At 39.4% G+C, this 18,426-nt stretch overlaps 1 protein-coding gene across 7 annotated transcripts in view; it reads left to right on the top strand.

Annotated features, from left to right (window-relative positions):
* The first annotated feature begins 10,718 nt into the window (after positions 1-10,718).
* Positions 10,719-18,426, top strand: part of SLTM (SAFB like transcription modulator) — a 738,342-nt gene continuing 730,634 nt past the window's right edge. For 4 of the 7 annotated variants that reach the window (XM_044078888.1, XM_044078892.1, XM_044078889.1 and 1 more), the window contains exon 1: positions 11,365-11,564. In XM_044078888.1, coding sequence (XP_043934823.1) covers positions 11,430-11,564 — 135 coding nt within the window. In that variant the 5' untranslated portion in view covers positions 11,365-11,429. Of the gene's footprint in view, positions 10,850-11,363; positions 11,565-18,426 lie in introns of those variants that run through there. The other 3 variants (XM_044078891.1, XM_044078894.1, XM_044078890.1) reach the window with 3 other exon arrangements.

The following is an 18,426-nucleotide window of genomic DNA, read 5'->3' as shown; positions in this document are numbered from 1 at the left end:
TTTATGCAACACCTCTCTTTGCTTATCATCAAATGCTGGAGAAACACTATGAATATCAGATATTTTTCAAGTTAACTACTTGCTGTCCATGAGATGTCATAGACAAGTTCTATCACTGCGATATTTCCCCCACACATTTTTTTAGTTTTTTATGTAACTTTCTAGCAGCAACCTACTTGAACTGTATTTTATAAGAGATGACAACAGGCAAAACTCTGGAATGCTGAACATGTGCAAAACTGAAGGATGCCAGAAAAAATGGTAGATTCTGATTCATTCATTAGCCACAACCACCCACATACCAGTGGGAACTGGATGTCTTGGAGATGGTTATTACTACAGGTAGTTAACCTTTTCAGAAAAAAAATATTTTTAGCTGTCTATGGGAAACATGTTTTTTCAGTCATAGAAGCATTTCTTCACTCTGCTAATTACCTTTCCTCTAAGTCAGTCATTATACACTAACAGATAGATAGATGGACAGAGGAAGAGACAAACAGATGGATAAATAGATAGATAAACAGAGAGACAGACATATATACCAAGTGGTTTTAGAGAATGTTAGTAAAATGTTTGCTTTCCAGCATGTAGGAATTACTGTATGTAATGCTTCCTTCAAGATTTCCATAAGGATGAGATACAGAGGATTATGAGTGGATTGATGATCATAACCTCCTTATTATGTCTTCCAGACATGCATGCCAAGAAGGTGAATCTCGGCATCCATGTTGAGAATACATAATTAGATGTTATGAGTAGAATCACAAACATAATTCTTTACAGTGGCTGGAGCTTTATCTGCTCCATGCACAACTAGTTACAGAAAAAAAGCAGTACTTTCTCATCTTTCAAACCCATAAAGCACTTAGTGAGTACGCTGTCAGAAAGATAGTGAAGCTCAATCTCTTACGTTTACACTCAACTTCCATGCCTTTCAGTTGTCTGGATTTTCCCAGAATGTCTAGGTTTTTGCCCCATATGTTTGGTCTATTCCTCATAAAATCTGTGGTTTTCTGACAAATCACTGAGAACTGAAGTCACTAAATAATGACATACATTTGAGCTTCAGGTTTCATATCCTTTGGAAAATGCAGGAAAACATAAATTCTGTGATTCTAACAACTTTTGTAAGTTTATAAGATGATGTCAGGGACTTGTTACAGGCACAGACAGGAGGGACAAATAAATTCTTACTGTCATTCTGCCCAGTACTGGTAGATTTGACGATCTAGTATGAGACCTGATGTTAACAAGTTAAGCAGGGGGTGCTTAACATTCTTTAATATCTGGTTTTGTGCTATAGTAGCTCTTAACTGCTTTGTCTTTTTCCAGATATTGAAGTGTAATCACTGCTCTCCATGCACTACAAGTTTAATATCCACTGCTTTGCTCAATGTGCAATACTTTTGATGGACTGCTGGCTGCAGGGCTTGCAAGGCCTAATTCACTCCATGAGCTACTGGAGCTAGGAATTATACTGAAACACAATCCAAGCTGCTTACATAAGGTGGAATCAGTGTTTATTACTCAGGGAAGTAGGAAAGGAAAGAGGTGTGAAAGCATTCATAAATGAGAATCCAGGACTGGAATCATCACAAGATTAAAAGTTAACCCCTTCAGGCCTGCACTACTATCCATTCTACTGGCTAATGTTTACTCCCTGCAAAACATGTACATGTAACAGCAGGTGATTTCAACTTATATTGTTCAGAAGACATTTTTTCAATTAGTTATTTTCATTTAATGTAACAAATTCCACACCTTCTCATCCTAGATACTCCCAAACCCTGAGCCACAGAGTTTCACAGCATTTCCCCATTTAATCTTGAAACCACCACAATAACATCAACCATTAGCATCACACCAAAGCGCAATAAAACCTGAGAACAAGCTCACTATACTTAAAATATCAATCTCACCAAACAGAGACCTTTCTTGAAACAAACAAAAAAATGAATAAAACTAAGATCTATATAAATGGAATGTCACCCCTCAGTCCTGTAGCCACTATACTCAAATCCTGTATGCCCACAACCAATTTATCCCTAGTGCCTTTCAAAGATAGTATTGGCCAGACACACTAACAGCCCAAACTGCTATCTGACAGAATCCTCTTCTTCTAGGGCCTGGAGACATCTGACTCATTAGAGCGCAAGAGATCCAGTCTGTAGAACCCTTTTAAACCAATCTCTCCTTCAGATTTAGCCATGCAGACAACCTCTTTCTTCTACTTTTCATTCTGCTCTCCCACAACCATTACACTATTCATCAGCCTCAGTGACTCCGTTATGGAAGGGGATTCTGATGTCTTCCACCTCCTCATTATAGCCTTCTTTGCCAGCAAATGTTAAACCGTTCTACTTCCTCTGAAGCTGTGCCATGGGAACCATCAATCTCAAAAAGAAAAATCTGTGGTATCCCTCAAAGTCTCAGAAGACCCAGTATGAAACCTATACTATGTCAAAAACAAACCAACCAGAAACTTTGCAGTGTGGAGGTGTGAAGTTCACTCTTGAAATATGTTATCTACCTAGTTCACTAATAAAATTCAAACTTTAAAATACATACTAGAAAATAATAAAATAGTAGGTAATCCACAGTTGAGTTAAAATGGGATATAATTTATTGAAACACACAGACAAGTGATCCTAGTTGAGTATAATGAAAAGCATTAAAGACATTCATTAATTTATATATAATCAGGTTATTTGGAGCAAGGGAGTGCTAACAGAGGGTGGGTCTGTTGAGAGCAATAAAAGCATTAAACTCGTTCATTTAACCAATTCCCCCTTCCCCTTAACACCATAGTGTAAACTGAGACTGTGCTACCTTACAACTGAAACTGAAAAGCTAGAGACAAATTAAAATATATAATATAATATAAGAACAGCTTATTAAGGCTAACCTACTAATCCAAACTTTATTAATTAAGAAATCAACTCACTAACACAATAAGTAATTAGCTAACAAAAAGATCTACCATCAAACATCTATCAGAATAAATATTAGTAACTTATAAACTGAAACACTTTTAACAAAGATCGCTTTCATACCAAATAAATACTTCATCAGGTTTGTGTGTAAAAAAAATATCATAGTATTAATGAACACTAGTATATCTCCCCAGGTTAAACCAAACCATTGCACTGTTGCATGAATTCATCTGCTAATGATCACCAATTACTTCCTCTAGTTACCCAGGTATACCTGTTCTATCCCAAGCATATGGGCTTTTCAGAATGAACTCCTACAAAAACTTTTTGTACTTATCTCTTCTCATGTACTGTACTACTTTTAATCTTGCAAAGTACTGCATATAAACCTTACTACCAGTAATGTTACAAAAATGTTTGTACTTTTTTTCTCAAATACTGTACTACTCCCACTCTTACAATATACTGCATATAAACCTACTACCAGAAATGTTAAACTCTGTCTACTATATGCTGAAAAAAGTCTGTAATGTACTTGTATATAGTCCAGATAACAAGAAGTTAATATCTGAATGTTGCATGCTGAAATGTTTTAGTAGATGTAAGTGAAATCCTCAGTTGTACTGTACTGTATGTGGAACTTTTCTCCCCGGGCCTCCGCTAAAAAAGGACCTGTGTCCAGTCGGACTTTCCTGGTTAACAAATGTAAAATAAAATAAAAATAAAATAAATAAATCTACAAATGAAGACCTAAGTAGGCTGAAAACCATAGATATAGTTGCTAAGTTGGAAATACAGTGAAAATGTTAGAAATAAATAGTGAAAATGTTAGAAACAAATAGTGAAAATGTTAGAAATAAAGCATTAAAGCCTTGGGGATCTGTTCAAGTGTGGCATCTAACTACGAAAACACTTGGTTTAAATGAGCAAAAGTATCAGAAAACAGTACCAATGTCAGTTATTTTCATTGTAAAATATTTACATTGTTTGATATTTGTTTATAATAATACTTACACATATAATATTAGTGTGTAATGTCAGCATTAAATAGTCCCATATCAGACTTTTAATAGTCTTTTAAACAGTGAAGCAGTTTTCTGAGTTCTAGTATCCTTTCTATGGAGCAATAATAATTAAGCTCCGATCTTCTAAAAGAGTTTGGTTTCAGCTGCCACAGTAGTTCATGTTTTTCTAAAAGATTAGGGATGTCTCCTTCCAGTTCCAAAATGTCCGCAAGATCAATAACTTGAAATTTAATGACAGTGTGTCTTTTGTGAAGCTGCAGGTACCGAGCCAGTGCATTATTCTTGCATTTAGCTCTAATTTTGGAAAGATGGCCAGAAATCCTTCTTTTAAATCTGTTGAGCATTTTCCCCACAAAAGAATTTTATGTGTGCCTTGGTGACTGTCTCAAAGATGTCCACAAGGTTTTAACAGGCATGATTCTCCCTCTGACAAATCCAAACTGAGTAGGATCAAGTGTTTGGAGATTACCTATATCTTTGTTGATAAAGTCTCTCACTTTTTTAATTTCTCCAAGTCTTCTGGGTTTCTAATACCATGACGGGAATGGAACCCATTGCTAAGTCAAAGTACAATTGAAGTTCATGAAATTAACATTGTTTCAATCTTTGATGTCATCCAGAAGTGTTCTTTGCAGCACCACAATATGCCCAGTAATAACTCCTTCTGCAATTCATACGGGGTTACATGTATTTGTAACACATCTAAATACAATTGTAGATTATTTTTTATAAGACCCGTTGCTCCTACTACTATTGGAACTGTCTGGGTATCTTTCTTCCACATTGCTTTCCTTTCTACCTGCAAATCCTGATATTTTATGGCTTTGTGTTTTTCTGTATGCAAGACACTGTAGTCACTAGGTGTGGCAATTTCAATGATCAATGTTACTTTTGTCTTTGCGCGGGTGTCCGAGAGATGCTGGTAGGGGAAAAAAACTATCACCGATGCCAGAAAGTAAAAACAAGCCTGCTGAGGAGCCAGTATGCAGTTAATGCAATTGAAGCCAGGGACAGGGGTAGGGACAGAAAGCAGTTAGTGGGCCTTAATAGCTAGGAGGTATCGGCAATTACTGTTCCGGGTAGCATGCTTCCTCACAGTTAATATAAGGAGAAAAAATAGATTGGTAATGAAAAAAAGTATTGGTTTAGGCAATTGTTTAAATTATTACCATACTTAGTTCCACTAGAGATGAAGGGATTTCTGTTAACTGTTATTGAGTGGAGAGGGACGTCAGTCTTGCAAGGGACCCAAATGCAGTGTAGAAGAGCAGGGTAGACAGCAGTAAAAGTATAGTTCAATTTCTAGGGAGATAAAAAAGACAATATTAGATATTAAAATCACTACAGGGGTCAAAAATACTATATGGTAAAACTACAGTATTGTACTAGCTAGTGCACCTGTACAGTGTACAAGAACATGGTAGTTGTATTAATGTTCAAAAGCACAGTAGTTACAATAAGTTTATAAGCTCCAGGTAAGGAACGAGGTACAAGATAGAGGGGTCTAGATGTAATGCTAGATTGCAGAGGGGTAAGAGGGTTGGGTGAGTATAAGTATGAGCAGCGGGTCTAAAAAAATATCTAGAAATCAGTTGTTAAAATAGCCTAGTAGAGTAGTTATCAAACTCAGCAGTTAACATCTAAAATTACAAAGAGCTAAATTATTGTTCACAACCCTTGTACAAACCATAAAAATATGTTCTCTACTATAACCCAAACATGGTGCCAGCTGAGGTGACTAAATTTAACAGGCAGTAATGCAATGAGCACCATTTTAGTTCTGCTGGTGCGCCGAAAGCAGCACGAGTGTGTATCCTAAATACTTACGGTCGTACTGGTATAATAAGGTGCACGCAGTCTAACTAGACATATAAAAAATACATTGTTTCTGAACAGTTAAATGCCTAGGTCAGTTACGTACTTAACAATACTTTAAACATGTGTAACCCTAGATGCAGCAACAATAGAAGTGCTAGTAACAAATCTTAACAGTGTTTAAATCACAACTAAACATCACAGTATATAGGTCTAAGCATCTGAAAATGCAATTCACATAGTCCTGAGTCTGTGTAACAAAATGAATTGCAGTTACAATTTACTTATATTACAACTACACTTTTGTAGTATTTTTACTTAACTACTACTACAACTTTTTTTCCATACGAGTTTCTTTTATTGCCCTTTTGTTCTATTGCCATAATTAAGTTTTCTTCTAAATGACTATAGACTCTGTTGGCATCAGTTCCAGTCTATAATTTATAAGTCGTCGGAAGGCAAGTTATTGGCCTATAATTTTTAGGGTAGCTTGCAGGTTTTAAATAGGAGCATTGTTTTTCCTGTTGTTAGCCAGGTTGGTGTCTGTTTGGGGTGCACATATAAATAGTTCTTACTCATGGCTAAATCTTTGTGCAAGGATGTTCATACTTTTAACCAGAAGTTAGGTACTGTATCTGGGCCTGGGGTTTTCCAATTAGAGGCTTTTCTTAACTTTGTTTCAGTCTCTCTGGCTGTTACTTTATCCCATTTTATATCCTGTACCTTTATACTTCTTATTCTTTCTTTTACTTCATCTATCCATTTATCATCTTTGTTATGTTCCACACGGTCTTCATAAATACTTCTCCAAAATGTATCTATTTCTTCCTTTTCTGGTGGTCTTTCAATTTCTTTTACCTTGTTTCCCAATTCTCTATAAAAGTTTTTGGGTCATCAGTAAATTGCTTATTTTGTACTTTTCCTTTATATTTATCTGCACATCTTCTAAGTTTTTCCAGCTGTACTGAGATTTTTAGTTTTATTTCTGATATTGCATGACAGATCCTGATCTATTCTAATACCGCACATTGCTTTTATCACATCTATCTTTCTAAGTATTTTTTGTTGATGTGTTCCTTCTTCTATACTCTTCTAACAGTGATACTTCTTGTCTTATTGCTTTACAATTTTCTCTGTTCAGCACTTCCATGATGGTATTCTATTTCTCCCCTTCCTTTCCCTCACTACCCTGTGTTCTTGTGGTAGAGCTTTATCAGTTATTAATTTAGCTGCACAGTAATATATACTGTTTACTTCTGTTATATCATATGGAGCTCTATGGACAGTCCGAATTACTGTGTTCATTTGTTTTATCAAACTTCTGACTTTTTGGGCTTTATTGACCTTCTTCTGTCTATTTATTTCATTGATCTTAATATGTCTAGCTATCTCTATTAAATCAAGCAACTCTTCTCTTAGCTCATTTTCTTCTAAACTGAGGCCACATTTTTTTGTTTTTCATTTCTTGCGGGCATTCTACAGAAAGTTCTATAGCATCTTCCTCTGGCACATTCTCTTCAATTTCATCATGTGCCATCCATTGCTTTGTCATATGAGACCTCACTGGCTTATCACTCCTCAACAGTGACTGTTCCTTCCCTTGCTGTCCAGCTTCAAGTGAACATTTATACTGGTTTCCTGTGGAAGGCTTCAAAATATCTTCATATGGCATCTGACCAATTGCTTCCCGTTCCACTGGTCTCCGCTTAATTTGGATGTCCATTGCTCTATCCTGTTGTGGTTCTTTCTGAATTAGATTTTCTACACTGAATCCTTCACTTCGCAGATACTCCATAACCTCAGTTTCTATTTCTGTAACTTCTCCATTATTAGTCTCCTTTTCTACTTTTCCTCTCTGTCTTCTTCTTTTTTGTATTGTAAAGTTTTCCATGTCTGGATTCCTTGGCCTGTATTTCTCTTCAAATATCTTTGGTGCTGCTCTTTTTGTATTGGTTAGTTTTGCTTTCTCCTTTGCATAGATATTACACCATATTAAATCTCTTTTTCTTTCCCATATCCATATTTCTTCTTTAGATGTCTCTCGATCTTCCTGTTTCGCCTTATTTTGGGAACTCATTCCGTCATGCTGTGATGTAATCTGTGTTTGACCTTTTATACCAAATCCTTCACTTCCCAGGCACTCCATAACTTCATCTTCTATTTTTTTAACTTCTACTTTACTAATCTTCTCTTCTACATTCCCTCTTTGGGATATTATTTTTTTTTTTATTGTGAAATTTTCCATATCTGGATGCCTTTGCCTGTATTTCTCTTTGAATATATTTGGGGCTGCCCTCTTTATACTGACTAATTTGGCTTTCACCTTTGCATAAATATTACACCATATCAGATCTCTTTTCTTTCCCATGTCTATATTTCTTTTCTTATATTTTTAAAAATATCTAGGTTTTGTTGTTTATATTTCCGCACTTCCTCAGATGCTTCTTTTTCCAAACAGATCAAAGTTTCTTGGTCTATACACTGTTTTTCACAAATCTGTTGTATTAATGAACATGATTTTTTATTTGAGGTTTCTGACAGGTTTTCTTGTGGAAGAATTTTTTTCTTTCCTCTAACTTTTCTCAATCTTTTTGTATATCTTGTGACTGGAAATTCTAGACTTTTTGCATAACAGTAACAATACATAATTTCTTTATTATCCTCAATAGTCCACTCTGTCATCTTTATGGCTCTTCTTTGGCTTATCAGTTTTTGTGATTTTTATAGACTGCTACTTCCTTATACAACAGGGAGGGCATTCTCCCCCCTGGGCCTGGCCCCATTATAGGAATGGTTCCATATTTTGAGGAGTCTACACTGCCATTTTTTCCAGTCCTGACAACAGTGCGCCTACCAGGACTGGGGACTTTTTTTTTTATCCTGGATCTTATGCACCTAGCTGTCTTTTTTTTTTTTTTTAATTTTGACCTGCATGTGTCCATGATATAGGCTATATAAATACAGTCTATATATCAGTCATCTTGGCTAGATTTTGTGAAAAACAGGGTCCACCTCGTGAAGGTACTCACCAAGACTTGAGGATGAATTCAATTTCAGCAATACTACTCTCCTTTGCTTGCTGACTTATCATCTCTCCATTTGAACCCTAAGGTCTATGATGATTCATTCCATGGCCTTGCAGATAATGCTAGGCAAGCTAATAGATCTGTAGTTCCTGTGGTCAGTGGAAGCACCACCTTTGTGCAAGGGAATAATGGTGACCATTTTCCATTCGGCTGGGACAAAGCCGGTGCTTAGACTATGATTGAAAAGAGTATCCAATGGTGTTGCTAATTAGTTTTGGAGCCCATGTAATACGCAGCCTGAGATGTTATCAGGTCCCATAGATGCTATGTTTTTGGCCTTAGAAAGGGCATTTATTACCTGCTCTTTAGAGATACAAGGTAGGGGACAGGTGATATGGATGTCATGGAGTAAGTGTGTTGGGGACAAGGGGGATTAAGTTTTTACATAACAGGTTAGCTATATCCACAGGCTCAGTACATGTGTATCATTACCTACCAGTTTGGTACAAATCTGGCCCTTTCCTTTTAGGTTATGAATGGAACTAAAGAATGTATTTAGTTCAGGAAGCTAATTTGGATTCATAGTTTGCTTTAGAGAATTTCACAAGAAGTCTTATTCACTTGTTTAAACTAAGGAGGGAGTGTTTCCAGTTTAGGGCTCGCTCCTTCTTAGTCTTAGCAATTTCTTCCTGTTATTGTAAAGCTTGTTAATGGCAGTTGTCCACCATGCAGGTTTGCCCTTCCTTGAGGAGCTTGTTTTGGTTCCATCATGTATGGCGGAGTCAATACAGTTATACAGAAGTTTGTATAAAGCATTAGTGTAGAACTTGGCATAGTTGCCAGCTCCATCTGGGGGGGGGAGCTGTAGTGAAGATATTTATACCATCCCGTGTGAGGTTATAATCTGCTTTGAAGTTTTTTAGTTTAGTTGCTGCTGGGGGGGGGGGGGGGGGCAGGTGTGATAGTTACTTCAAATGAGGCAGATTTGTGGTCAGATCTCACCAGGGAAGAACTCACAGTGGGGATGTTGCAGTAGTCCCCCATACTGGTAAGCACCATATCCAGAATGTTGGGACCCCTTGTGGGAGTGTCAACCAGCTGGTCCAGGGCAGTGCTGTTAAAGTTGAGGAACCTTTGGGCAAGTGAGTTTGAGCACGAGTAATTTATCCAGTCAATGTATGGGTAAAGTCACCCAAAACCATGGTGTTTGGATGTATCTTAATAGACTCAAGTAAATACAAATAAGCAGAATGGGTATCCTGATTGATGGAGGGGGTCTTGTAGCTGGCAATGACTTGAATAGGTGTCCTACCAACAGTTAATTGCCCCTGAAGGTATCTACAGAGAATCATACTGTTTAACCAATCTGGAGGTGTAGTGAATGACACACTGCTTCTTTTAGTTTTTCACGCCTTCAGTTTGTAGTGTGAAGAGGTAACCCAGTATAGCTGGGGTGCTCTCCACAACCTTGAACCAGACAGTTTCCAGTGAGTGCAGTTTTGTGTTAAGACTCCTAGCGTTTAGGAGCACAACGTTGAGGTTGTTTTTAGATAGAACAGCTCAAACTATGAGGCAAAAATCTGAGCAGTTGAGAGCTATAATTTGATGTTTGCCAAATGTAACTTTAGAAATGGTGGTCAAAACATGAAGCCATCTAGTGATGATTCTGTCGTCTCTCCAGCCCAGAAAACACTCCTGGTTAAAGCACAGCACCAAAGCCCTTCTTCTCCTCTCTACTTTTTCACACCTAGAATAAAAGAAAATGCGTACTTAATGAATATTCATTAGTTGGACCAGCTGAACTGCTAACTTTGTGGTTGCAACAGTAAATGTCGACGTTAACCATATAAATTACTGCTGTGGAGTGTATCTGAACAACCCGTCAATCACTAAAATCACGCCCAAAACCGCGCGCGATGTTAGAGACGCCCAGTGCTCAGTGTTGCGCTCAGGTGTCAAGATTTATCACTGACGCGTTTAGATCAACGTAGTGTAGTATCAAAAGGGTAAACAGTCGAATAGAATAATTACCGACTACTAATTAAAAATGGTATTTTTTCTTTGCCTTTATTTTTATATTGCGTTGAACTAGGAAGAAGTAGTAAATAAATATTGATGCTAGTCCTTGTTAGGCAAAGTTCTTAATGGTGCTCTCTTTTAAAGTAACGTGCAACTAGCCAACGTTCTTTGCCTTGCTTGTGGAGATTACGTCGTTATTTAATGTTATATTATATGATTTCTGGTTGCAGTCTTTATTAATTTTAAATTTACTTTGATTGATTCAATTACCTTTATTTGCTTTCATTACTGAACATTTATGTACTTTATTTTGATTTGTTAACAGGTTGTGGATGTCTGAGAAGTGGAGTGTTTATACATATATATATATATATATATATATATATATAAAACCCAGCTACTTTTTCAAATAAACCAGACAAGCCTTTTCGTTAAACAATTCTGCTGCAATCCCTCAAAGAAACGCTAAGCGCTCTTTCTCCTGTTACTTTACGTCACGGTCGCCATCGTCCGCAAGACGTACAACGCAGTTCTACATCCGGGTTCTGGTGATTTAGCCAGCACAAAAGGCGACGCTTGGGTTGCTACTTTCCTGTTACCATCGCCCAGACATGGCTTCTACTACCGCTGTGACCGAAACAAAAAAAATTACAGACCTGCGGGTCGTTGAACTCAAAACAGAATTAAAAAACAGAAATTTAGATGTTACGGGAGTAAAGAATGTCCTTGTGGCGAGATTAAAGCAGGTAAGATCTTTCTCGCTTAAGACGGAGCAGATGCGCATGAAAAGGGTCGCGCGGTACTTGTCGCGGCCTTAACGAAAAACGCTGCCAGTGTGCAGTTTCTTTTAGTTTGTGTTTTAATATGTGGGTTCGAAGTTTTTCGCTTTTTGCTTGAAGATGTTTGATTTGTAGATTGAGTAGTTTTTGATGGGGTGTGATTGTGTTTATTGGTAGCGGGCTTCCAAGAAGACTGGCACCTGGAGTTAGTTCTGGGGCCATTGTTAGCGTGACGCGAATCTTAAGCACCATGCTAAAAGCAAATGGCTGCTTGTTGCTGTATGTTTTTACGCATTTAAGAACTTGTTCTCGATGGATCATATCTACATTTTTGGAGTGGAACTAAAGCAGTTTCAGCCTCAAAGCTGAATTTTAGACTATTTCGAGGATTGTCTAATCTATGGGGAGTATTTCATTCTCCATGGAAATACTAAAGTCTCTATTTTCTGGTATAATGGTAAAAGTGGTCGATCAATATAATTTCCTATTGAGTGATAAAAGTTTTGATTAGGGTTCTTGTTTTGGCGGTAGCACGCAAGCTCATGTTGATTTAGGTCAGCTTTTTTCATTTCCTTACTGGCTCCGATGTAACGCTTTTTTTTGAGTAAAATGGGCGTTTATTGTGGGTAAGGGACCGTTTGAGATCATTGCAAGATCAAGAGACTACCATATTAGTTTAGTAATTTATATTAAGCAATCGATGGTATAACGTGAGCATCTAGTGAATTAAATAACCATGAGTGTTTTTGTAGCGTGGATGAGTGGGTTGTCTCTGGGCTATGTGCATTTTTAATGTTACTTCTCATGATGAGACTAGTGAGCTGTGATGTTTATGGGAGGAATGTGGGGGCAGATCTTCAATATGTTAAGCACTTTTGATGCCTGTGACTTCAGGAGCACGCCAGTTTGCATTTTAAAATCAGTTTTGTAATCTGGGTTAAACAGACGCGATTCTGGAATCCTGTTTCAGTGATCGTGTAAATTACGGCGGAGGTTCTTCTCGAACGACTTTCGCCTCCCCTGGTAGTCGTAGAGTTGTAATTTAAAGACTATGCTATTCCGTCTTATTCGCCAACCCACATAGTATTGTGATGAGTTGTGAACCGTGTATTGCTGTCCATGTGCTAGTTTGATGTTCTCGTGCTGCTTTTCTCTATCAGTATGGACTAGACTGATATTGGCCCCTTGCTGTTTCACAGCCCCTAAAACCTTCTTAAGGTACCGGGTTCTATTAAACTATTGGGTGTTTTAAGGCTCAAGTAGTTTACAGTGCGGGGGGGGGTGGGGGCTGTTGAAGTATTGCAATATCTTTTCATCATTCAGAGTTGCTTCTTGTGAAGCTTGATGGTGTTTACACACCGCTCAGAATTGGTTACATACAGATGTAAGCAGTATTTTCTCTAATGTTGTTCTGAGTAGAAGTTATGGCTTCAATAGAAGCTACCACTGGAGCTTTTGCTTTGCAACAGGAAGAGGCTGCTGCCCCCCCATCTCTGATTTGGTCTTGCCACCCCCCCCCCAAAAAAAACGATGTCCTTTCCTGGCCATCTTTTTACGGAGATGGTTGATGGAGGGTGGTACTCTAGACCACAGCTTTGTGAATATTAAGTAGAAGTTGGGGCAAAGTCATAGATGAAAGTTGATCTTGGCTTGGGTTTTTGTATCTGTTCACTTAAACATGTAGGAATTTGCTGCTAGGTGGCTCTGATCCTGTAACTGCAGCTACTCCTGAAGCACTCCTTGTCTGTTGTCCCACTGAAGCTGTCTACTGCGCACAGATCTCAGAAAATTGAGAAATCAGCAGAATTTTTATTATATTGCTTTACTCTGCAGCTAGGTTGGTGAGAAATGTGCCTGCTATGCATTCCCGATCCCACACTGGGATAATCCTAGAAGTCTGATGTCTGGGTCATCTGGGTGTCTTGTATTTGTAGGGAACATCGGTTCTTGAGTCCAGAAACAGACTTGAGGGATTTTTATATTTCCTCTAACAAAATCAAGAACAGTGTTGTCAAAGAAAATAGTAAAGAAGCACGAGGAATAGGGGGTGCGGAATTATTTCTTTTGCCAGGGTACTGAGGGTTAAGTCACCATTGGTGTAATTGGCTCCAGGAATTTTAGGTGGAAGCTGTGTACATATGGTTCTATCCTCCTCCCTATTTTTTCATTTGGGTGTACAAGACCCACCCATTCACATTTTTCTGGGGATGTGTTGTGCTGGCTCACTGACAATTTTGTGCAAAAATTAGTATGGCCACAGTGACGAGCCTAATGCCTCTGACGTGCTATACAAATGATACACGATTGGCATTCAGAGTAAACGTCAGTGACACCATGCATACATTAATTGCTGCTTGAATACGTCTGACTTGTGCTTGTTTCTCCAGGAAGAGGGATGTAGTATGATGGTGCCTGTGATAGCACAGGTATAAATTTTGTTTATCCTCTTTCTCAGCATAGTGTGATCTGGGAAGTTGGCATATTGTAGTGGGGTTTTGGGGGTGCTGGTGGCTTGTCCCCTGCAAAGAGAGAGGTGAAATTGGCTACTAAAACAGCTTTGTAAAATATATTAAAGCTAGCGAAATACGAAAGTCATTTGTATCTACAGTAAACACCCAGCCCATGATAGCAGACTCCTGATCTTTAAAACTTGCATCTTTTCGCATGAAACAGGCAAATGACAATTCTATTAAGAGTATCCTTTTTGAAAGGTTAAAGTAATCTCATTAGCTTTACCCATGAAATTAAGCACAGGCACTTGCTCAGAACATTGTGCACATGTCCAGTGTTTGCATTTCTTTAACATTTACAAGTAAAGGACATGCATGTCAATTGATGAATTTCCCTTGGCTTTATTGTACTGTACTGGCACGCCAGCAGTTTCATGCAGACATTTGCCAAGTTAATAAAGCATCATATATGAGGCCTTGTTCACTTGAATATTCATGTAGCTGAGCAACACAAGACTGTTTATTCAGAACTACCGTTTTGATGTTAACCTGTTGCTGGGTGTTGGGCATGGCTTGGCCGATGCTCGCTACTGCGTATCTGGTGAACCAGTACAATAACAACATCCTTATCCTTCTTGCAGTTTTGTTTGGGATTGTATGATTAGTGCCTTTGTCAATGATGCGAGTGATACTGATGTCTCCTTCCTCGTACAGTTTAGGAGGGACCTGGTTGGCTGTAGGGCTTCTTTCAAGAAGTTCTGCATCTAATGGCACTGGGTTTTTAGGTATCTGGTGTGTAGGTGGTGGTCTTGGAGGTCTGTAGTGCAGTGCTAAGGGCTGTTTGTCAGTTTTTTCTGAGGTAGACATCATGGTTGCTGGCAGAATTCCATTTTTTTTTTTTTTTTTGAGAAAATCTTAGCTTGTCCATTGTGGGCAGGTCATGTCTCCCTCTAACGCCACTTGGTTTGCAGCCTTGGAACCTCATCTTTCTGCCCAAGGATAGAGCAGATCTTAGTGCTTCAAGACTTCACCAGCATGATTATTACTTTTTCCGTTTTAGTGCTGTTTGGAGTTGATGCCTTCCAGGAAGGGTAAATACCATAGTGTGGGAGAATCCCCATAAAGATGACCATAAGTGTCTCTTGCCTTGGTACTGCTCACGACCATACGTCTTGTTCCCAAAACTCTTCGTAGTAGGCCTTCTCCCCTTTCCTTGTACCCTGAGAACCAGTGACTAAAGGTTCTTGCTGTGGGCACAATGAATTGAACTTCTGCTATGGGTGTCAGCTGTCTAGATGATGTGGATTCTGGTGCAGATTCCTTCTCCTTTAGACTGTGGGTCTGAGGAGGAGGATTCTCCTACTCTACATAATTTCTCCTGAGGATATTTGCTTTGGGGGATCCATCTTTACAGTGATGGACTTGATTGGGATTGTGCCCAGGTCTTAGTACTACTTATGGATGTCCATGAGTTAATGCAGATGGGATCTCCTAAACTTGTTCATTCCTCCGGTCTAGCCTGCTTTGGGTGTTTTTCCACTGCCTCTAGCTAGCACTTCTGGTATGTGATCTGGTTATTTAATATCGCTGACTTCAGATCGGATCGTTATGGCAGATGGTCTGAGCAGGTCCTTCACTCAGTCACATGGATGCTTCACTAGGATGTTAAGGCCTCAAGTGGCTACCTGCAGTCTTCAGTTTCCAGTCATTGCCATGTGGCTAATTGCAGGCATCAGCTGCTTGCAACCAAGTCTCAACCATATCACCCCCCCCCCCCACCCATCATATACGTTTTTCTTTTTTAACTTGTACAACACTTCTGTGTCGCATGTATAACCCCAAGCCTTCAAGGGACATGTGCCCTAGTCTTTAACTATGTTTTGATTCAGTCAGTGCAAATCCTTGGTTAAATATGTACACTTTCTGGTCTTCTAATTTTAACTTGATACCTTACGAGTACAGTCTTAATTCCTACCCTTGCTTGTAGCATCGAAATACAGGCCTGCAAAACTAACAAGATCCCCTTACTTTGTTTTTAGATCACCCACATAGTTTAAACACAAACCAGTAATCCACCGATTCTGCATCTAGCCAGGAGCAATCCTGACAAGTTACCTCACAGGGTGGCTCTCCTCACACAAGATGATGGATCTTGTTATTCTTCCCCGCCTGTCCACACTTAGCTGACACTGTGGGTGATAAGGTTCTGATTCCTCAGACGACACCCCCGAGGATGTGCTGCAGGTCTTGCAGGAGGCCAGGAAACCTACTAGGAAATCCTACTTAACTAAAGAGGTGTTATTTGTCTCTCGTGACCTGGACCCACTTTCTGTAGATGTTGTTTTGGATCTTATTTGTGAGTTGCTCTGACCAGTTATTTGTTTTCTTTCATCCTAGGTATTTTGGTTTGGCTGTTTCTTAGCAAGCTATTTACACTTGGATTTCAAAGGCTGTTTCCCTTTGTTACACTTCAGGGCAAGGGCCTTCCTTCTGTAAAGGCTCATTCAACTAGAGCTGGGACTGCTTCTAGTTTTTCAAAAGGTGTGGGTTCTAATTCTCTTCTTGAAGCTGCAACCTGGATAATGCAATTGTGTAAAATCTTACTGTAATGGTAGATTTCCTTGCCTTCACTGCTGCGGTATTCACTCACCCCTCTGGCTGTGCAGATTCTCCTTGGTTTTCCTTCGACCACTGTTCTTACTGGGGCAATCTGCTCTGAGGATGGTATGCCTGAACATCCCCTTTATGTCCTAACTTGCTCAAGAAGTGTGCAGGTGACGTTTATACCATACCTAAGCAACAGTAGGCTTTTTTGCAAACTGGCCGGACAGAGGGCTTCACGTTAGGGAATCCCATTTACTAAGGAATTCTGCAGCTGTGATGGCAAGGACATCTGCTGTTATGGTAAGATATTACACAAGCTGCGGTGGTACTGCAGTAGCATTCTTGCCTCACAGTAAGAGGTTCTGTTCGATTCTCTGGAGTGTCTTCTGTGCGGAGTCTGCATGTCCTCCCCGCGGTAAAGTGGCCTCTGAAAGTTGTGTAAATGGGCATGCCTTCGCTGAAGGCTGGGCATTGGGCTAGCAACTCGGTACCGTAAAAATCGACTGCCAGTCATTAGTGGACCGGAGTTATGCTGTGGCGACCCCTAACCGGGAAAAGCCACACATAAATTTCTTTAAAGTGTATTTTGAAACCCTTCAAAGCTTATTTTTTTAGAGACCAGAAGATTTCTAAATGTCTCTGGTGTAAAAGATAACTTTCCATCCCTTCAGACAAGGGCAGCTGTTGCATGATGGGGACCTTTAGTGGATGTTGCATGAGAAGTATCTGCAGACTGCAAAGTTAGGGACTTTCCAGGAAACTACTTTGCATACCTGAAGGTCTGCCAGACCACTGTCTGGGGTCATTTAGGGCTGGTGCTCTCCACCAGGGCTTACAGATAGCCACCACACGAGGGCAAGGTGAGAGGAGTGCAATGCCCAGAAGCCGCACTTCTTAGGATCCCCAAAACTTTTTTTCCTTGCCCTTCACGTGTGTAGCCTTTTGCATCAGAGGACAGCATCAAATTAGGTGATTGAACTTTTCAGGGGCGAGATGGTCTAGCGAGTCTACACAGGTTCTACTGCTTGTGCCCCAAAAGTGAACTAAACATGAATTGCAGCTGGTTACATTGAAATCTTTCTGTATTTGTAGGAAGGTGAATAGATGTGCGCCATCAACCTTCGATGCGAAAGGGTACAGAACATGACTTGTTACCAGTTTTGAGTACTGCCATTTGGTCTTGCTACAGCCAAATGTACACTTGCATATGTCATTGCACCCCCTCAAGATATTGAAAGGGATTCTAATTTTCTCATACATGGATTTGCATTTTGGTCGCCACCACAGTGAAGTATTTTTTGACCATAGACTTGCTTAATTTCTCCCTGTGAACACTGTAAAGCCACATCTGCAGTAGTCATGAAGTTCCTTGCAGTGTGTCATCTGAGTACAAATTGAGGGCTGTTAACGTTCCAGGCCCTAAGAGCTGTGGTCTCCAACTTCTGCCCATACCAACTCCTGATTTTTAATAGCGTCTTAGAGCCAACTAGCAGCCTACATGGTCTGTGTAAGTATGTTTGAGTAGACCTTGAGGGTTCCATGGTTTGTTGGTGCTAGTGAGATGAGGTGGCCAAATGTCCTTTTGTTTGTGGTACTTTTACGGCTAGTGGGTCTTGTTTGTGGTACTGTTACAGCTAGTGGGTCTAGTTTCTCAGCAGCTGGAAGACTTCATCTTTTTGGAAAGCCAGACTTGACTGGATGCACCCTTTTGGGGAGTGGTCTAGGGGAGGTCAGATGTAGCAAGGCAACTACTTTCTCATCAGTGTACCTCCTAT

Source organism: Protopterus annectens, chromosome 7.part1, assembly GCF_019279795.1.
Source record: "Protopterus annectens isolate FY-2018-M chromosome 7.part1, PAN1.0, whole genome shotgun sequence".
Taxonomy (NCBI): Eukaryota; Metazoa; Chordata; order Ceratodontiformes; family Protopteridae; genus Protopterus; species Protopterus annectens.
The sequence above is the reverse complement of the archived record's forward strand: the minus strand, read 5'-3'. Positions and strand labels throughout refer to the sequence as shown.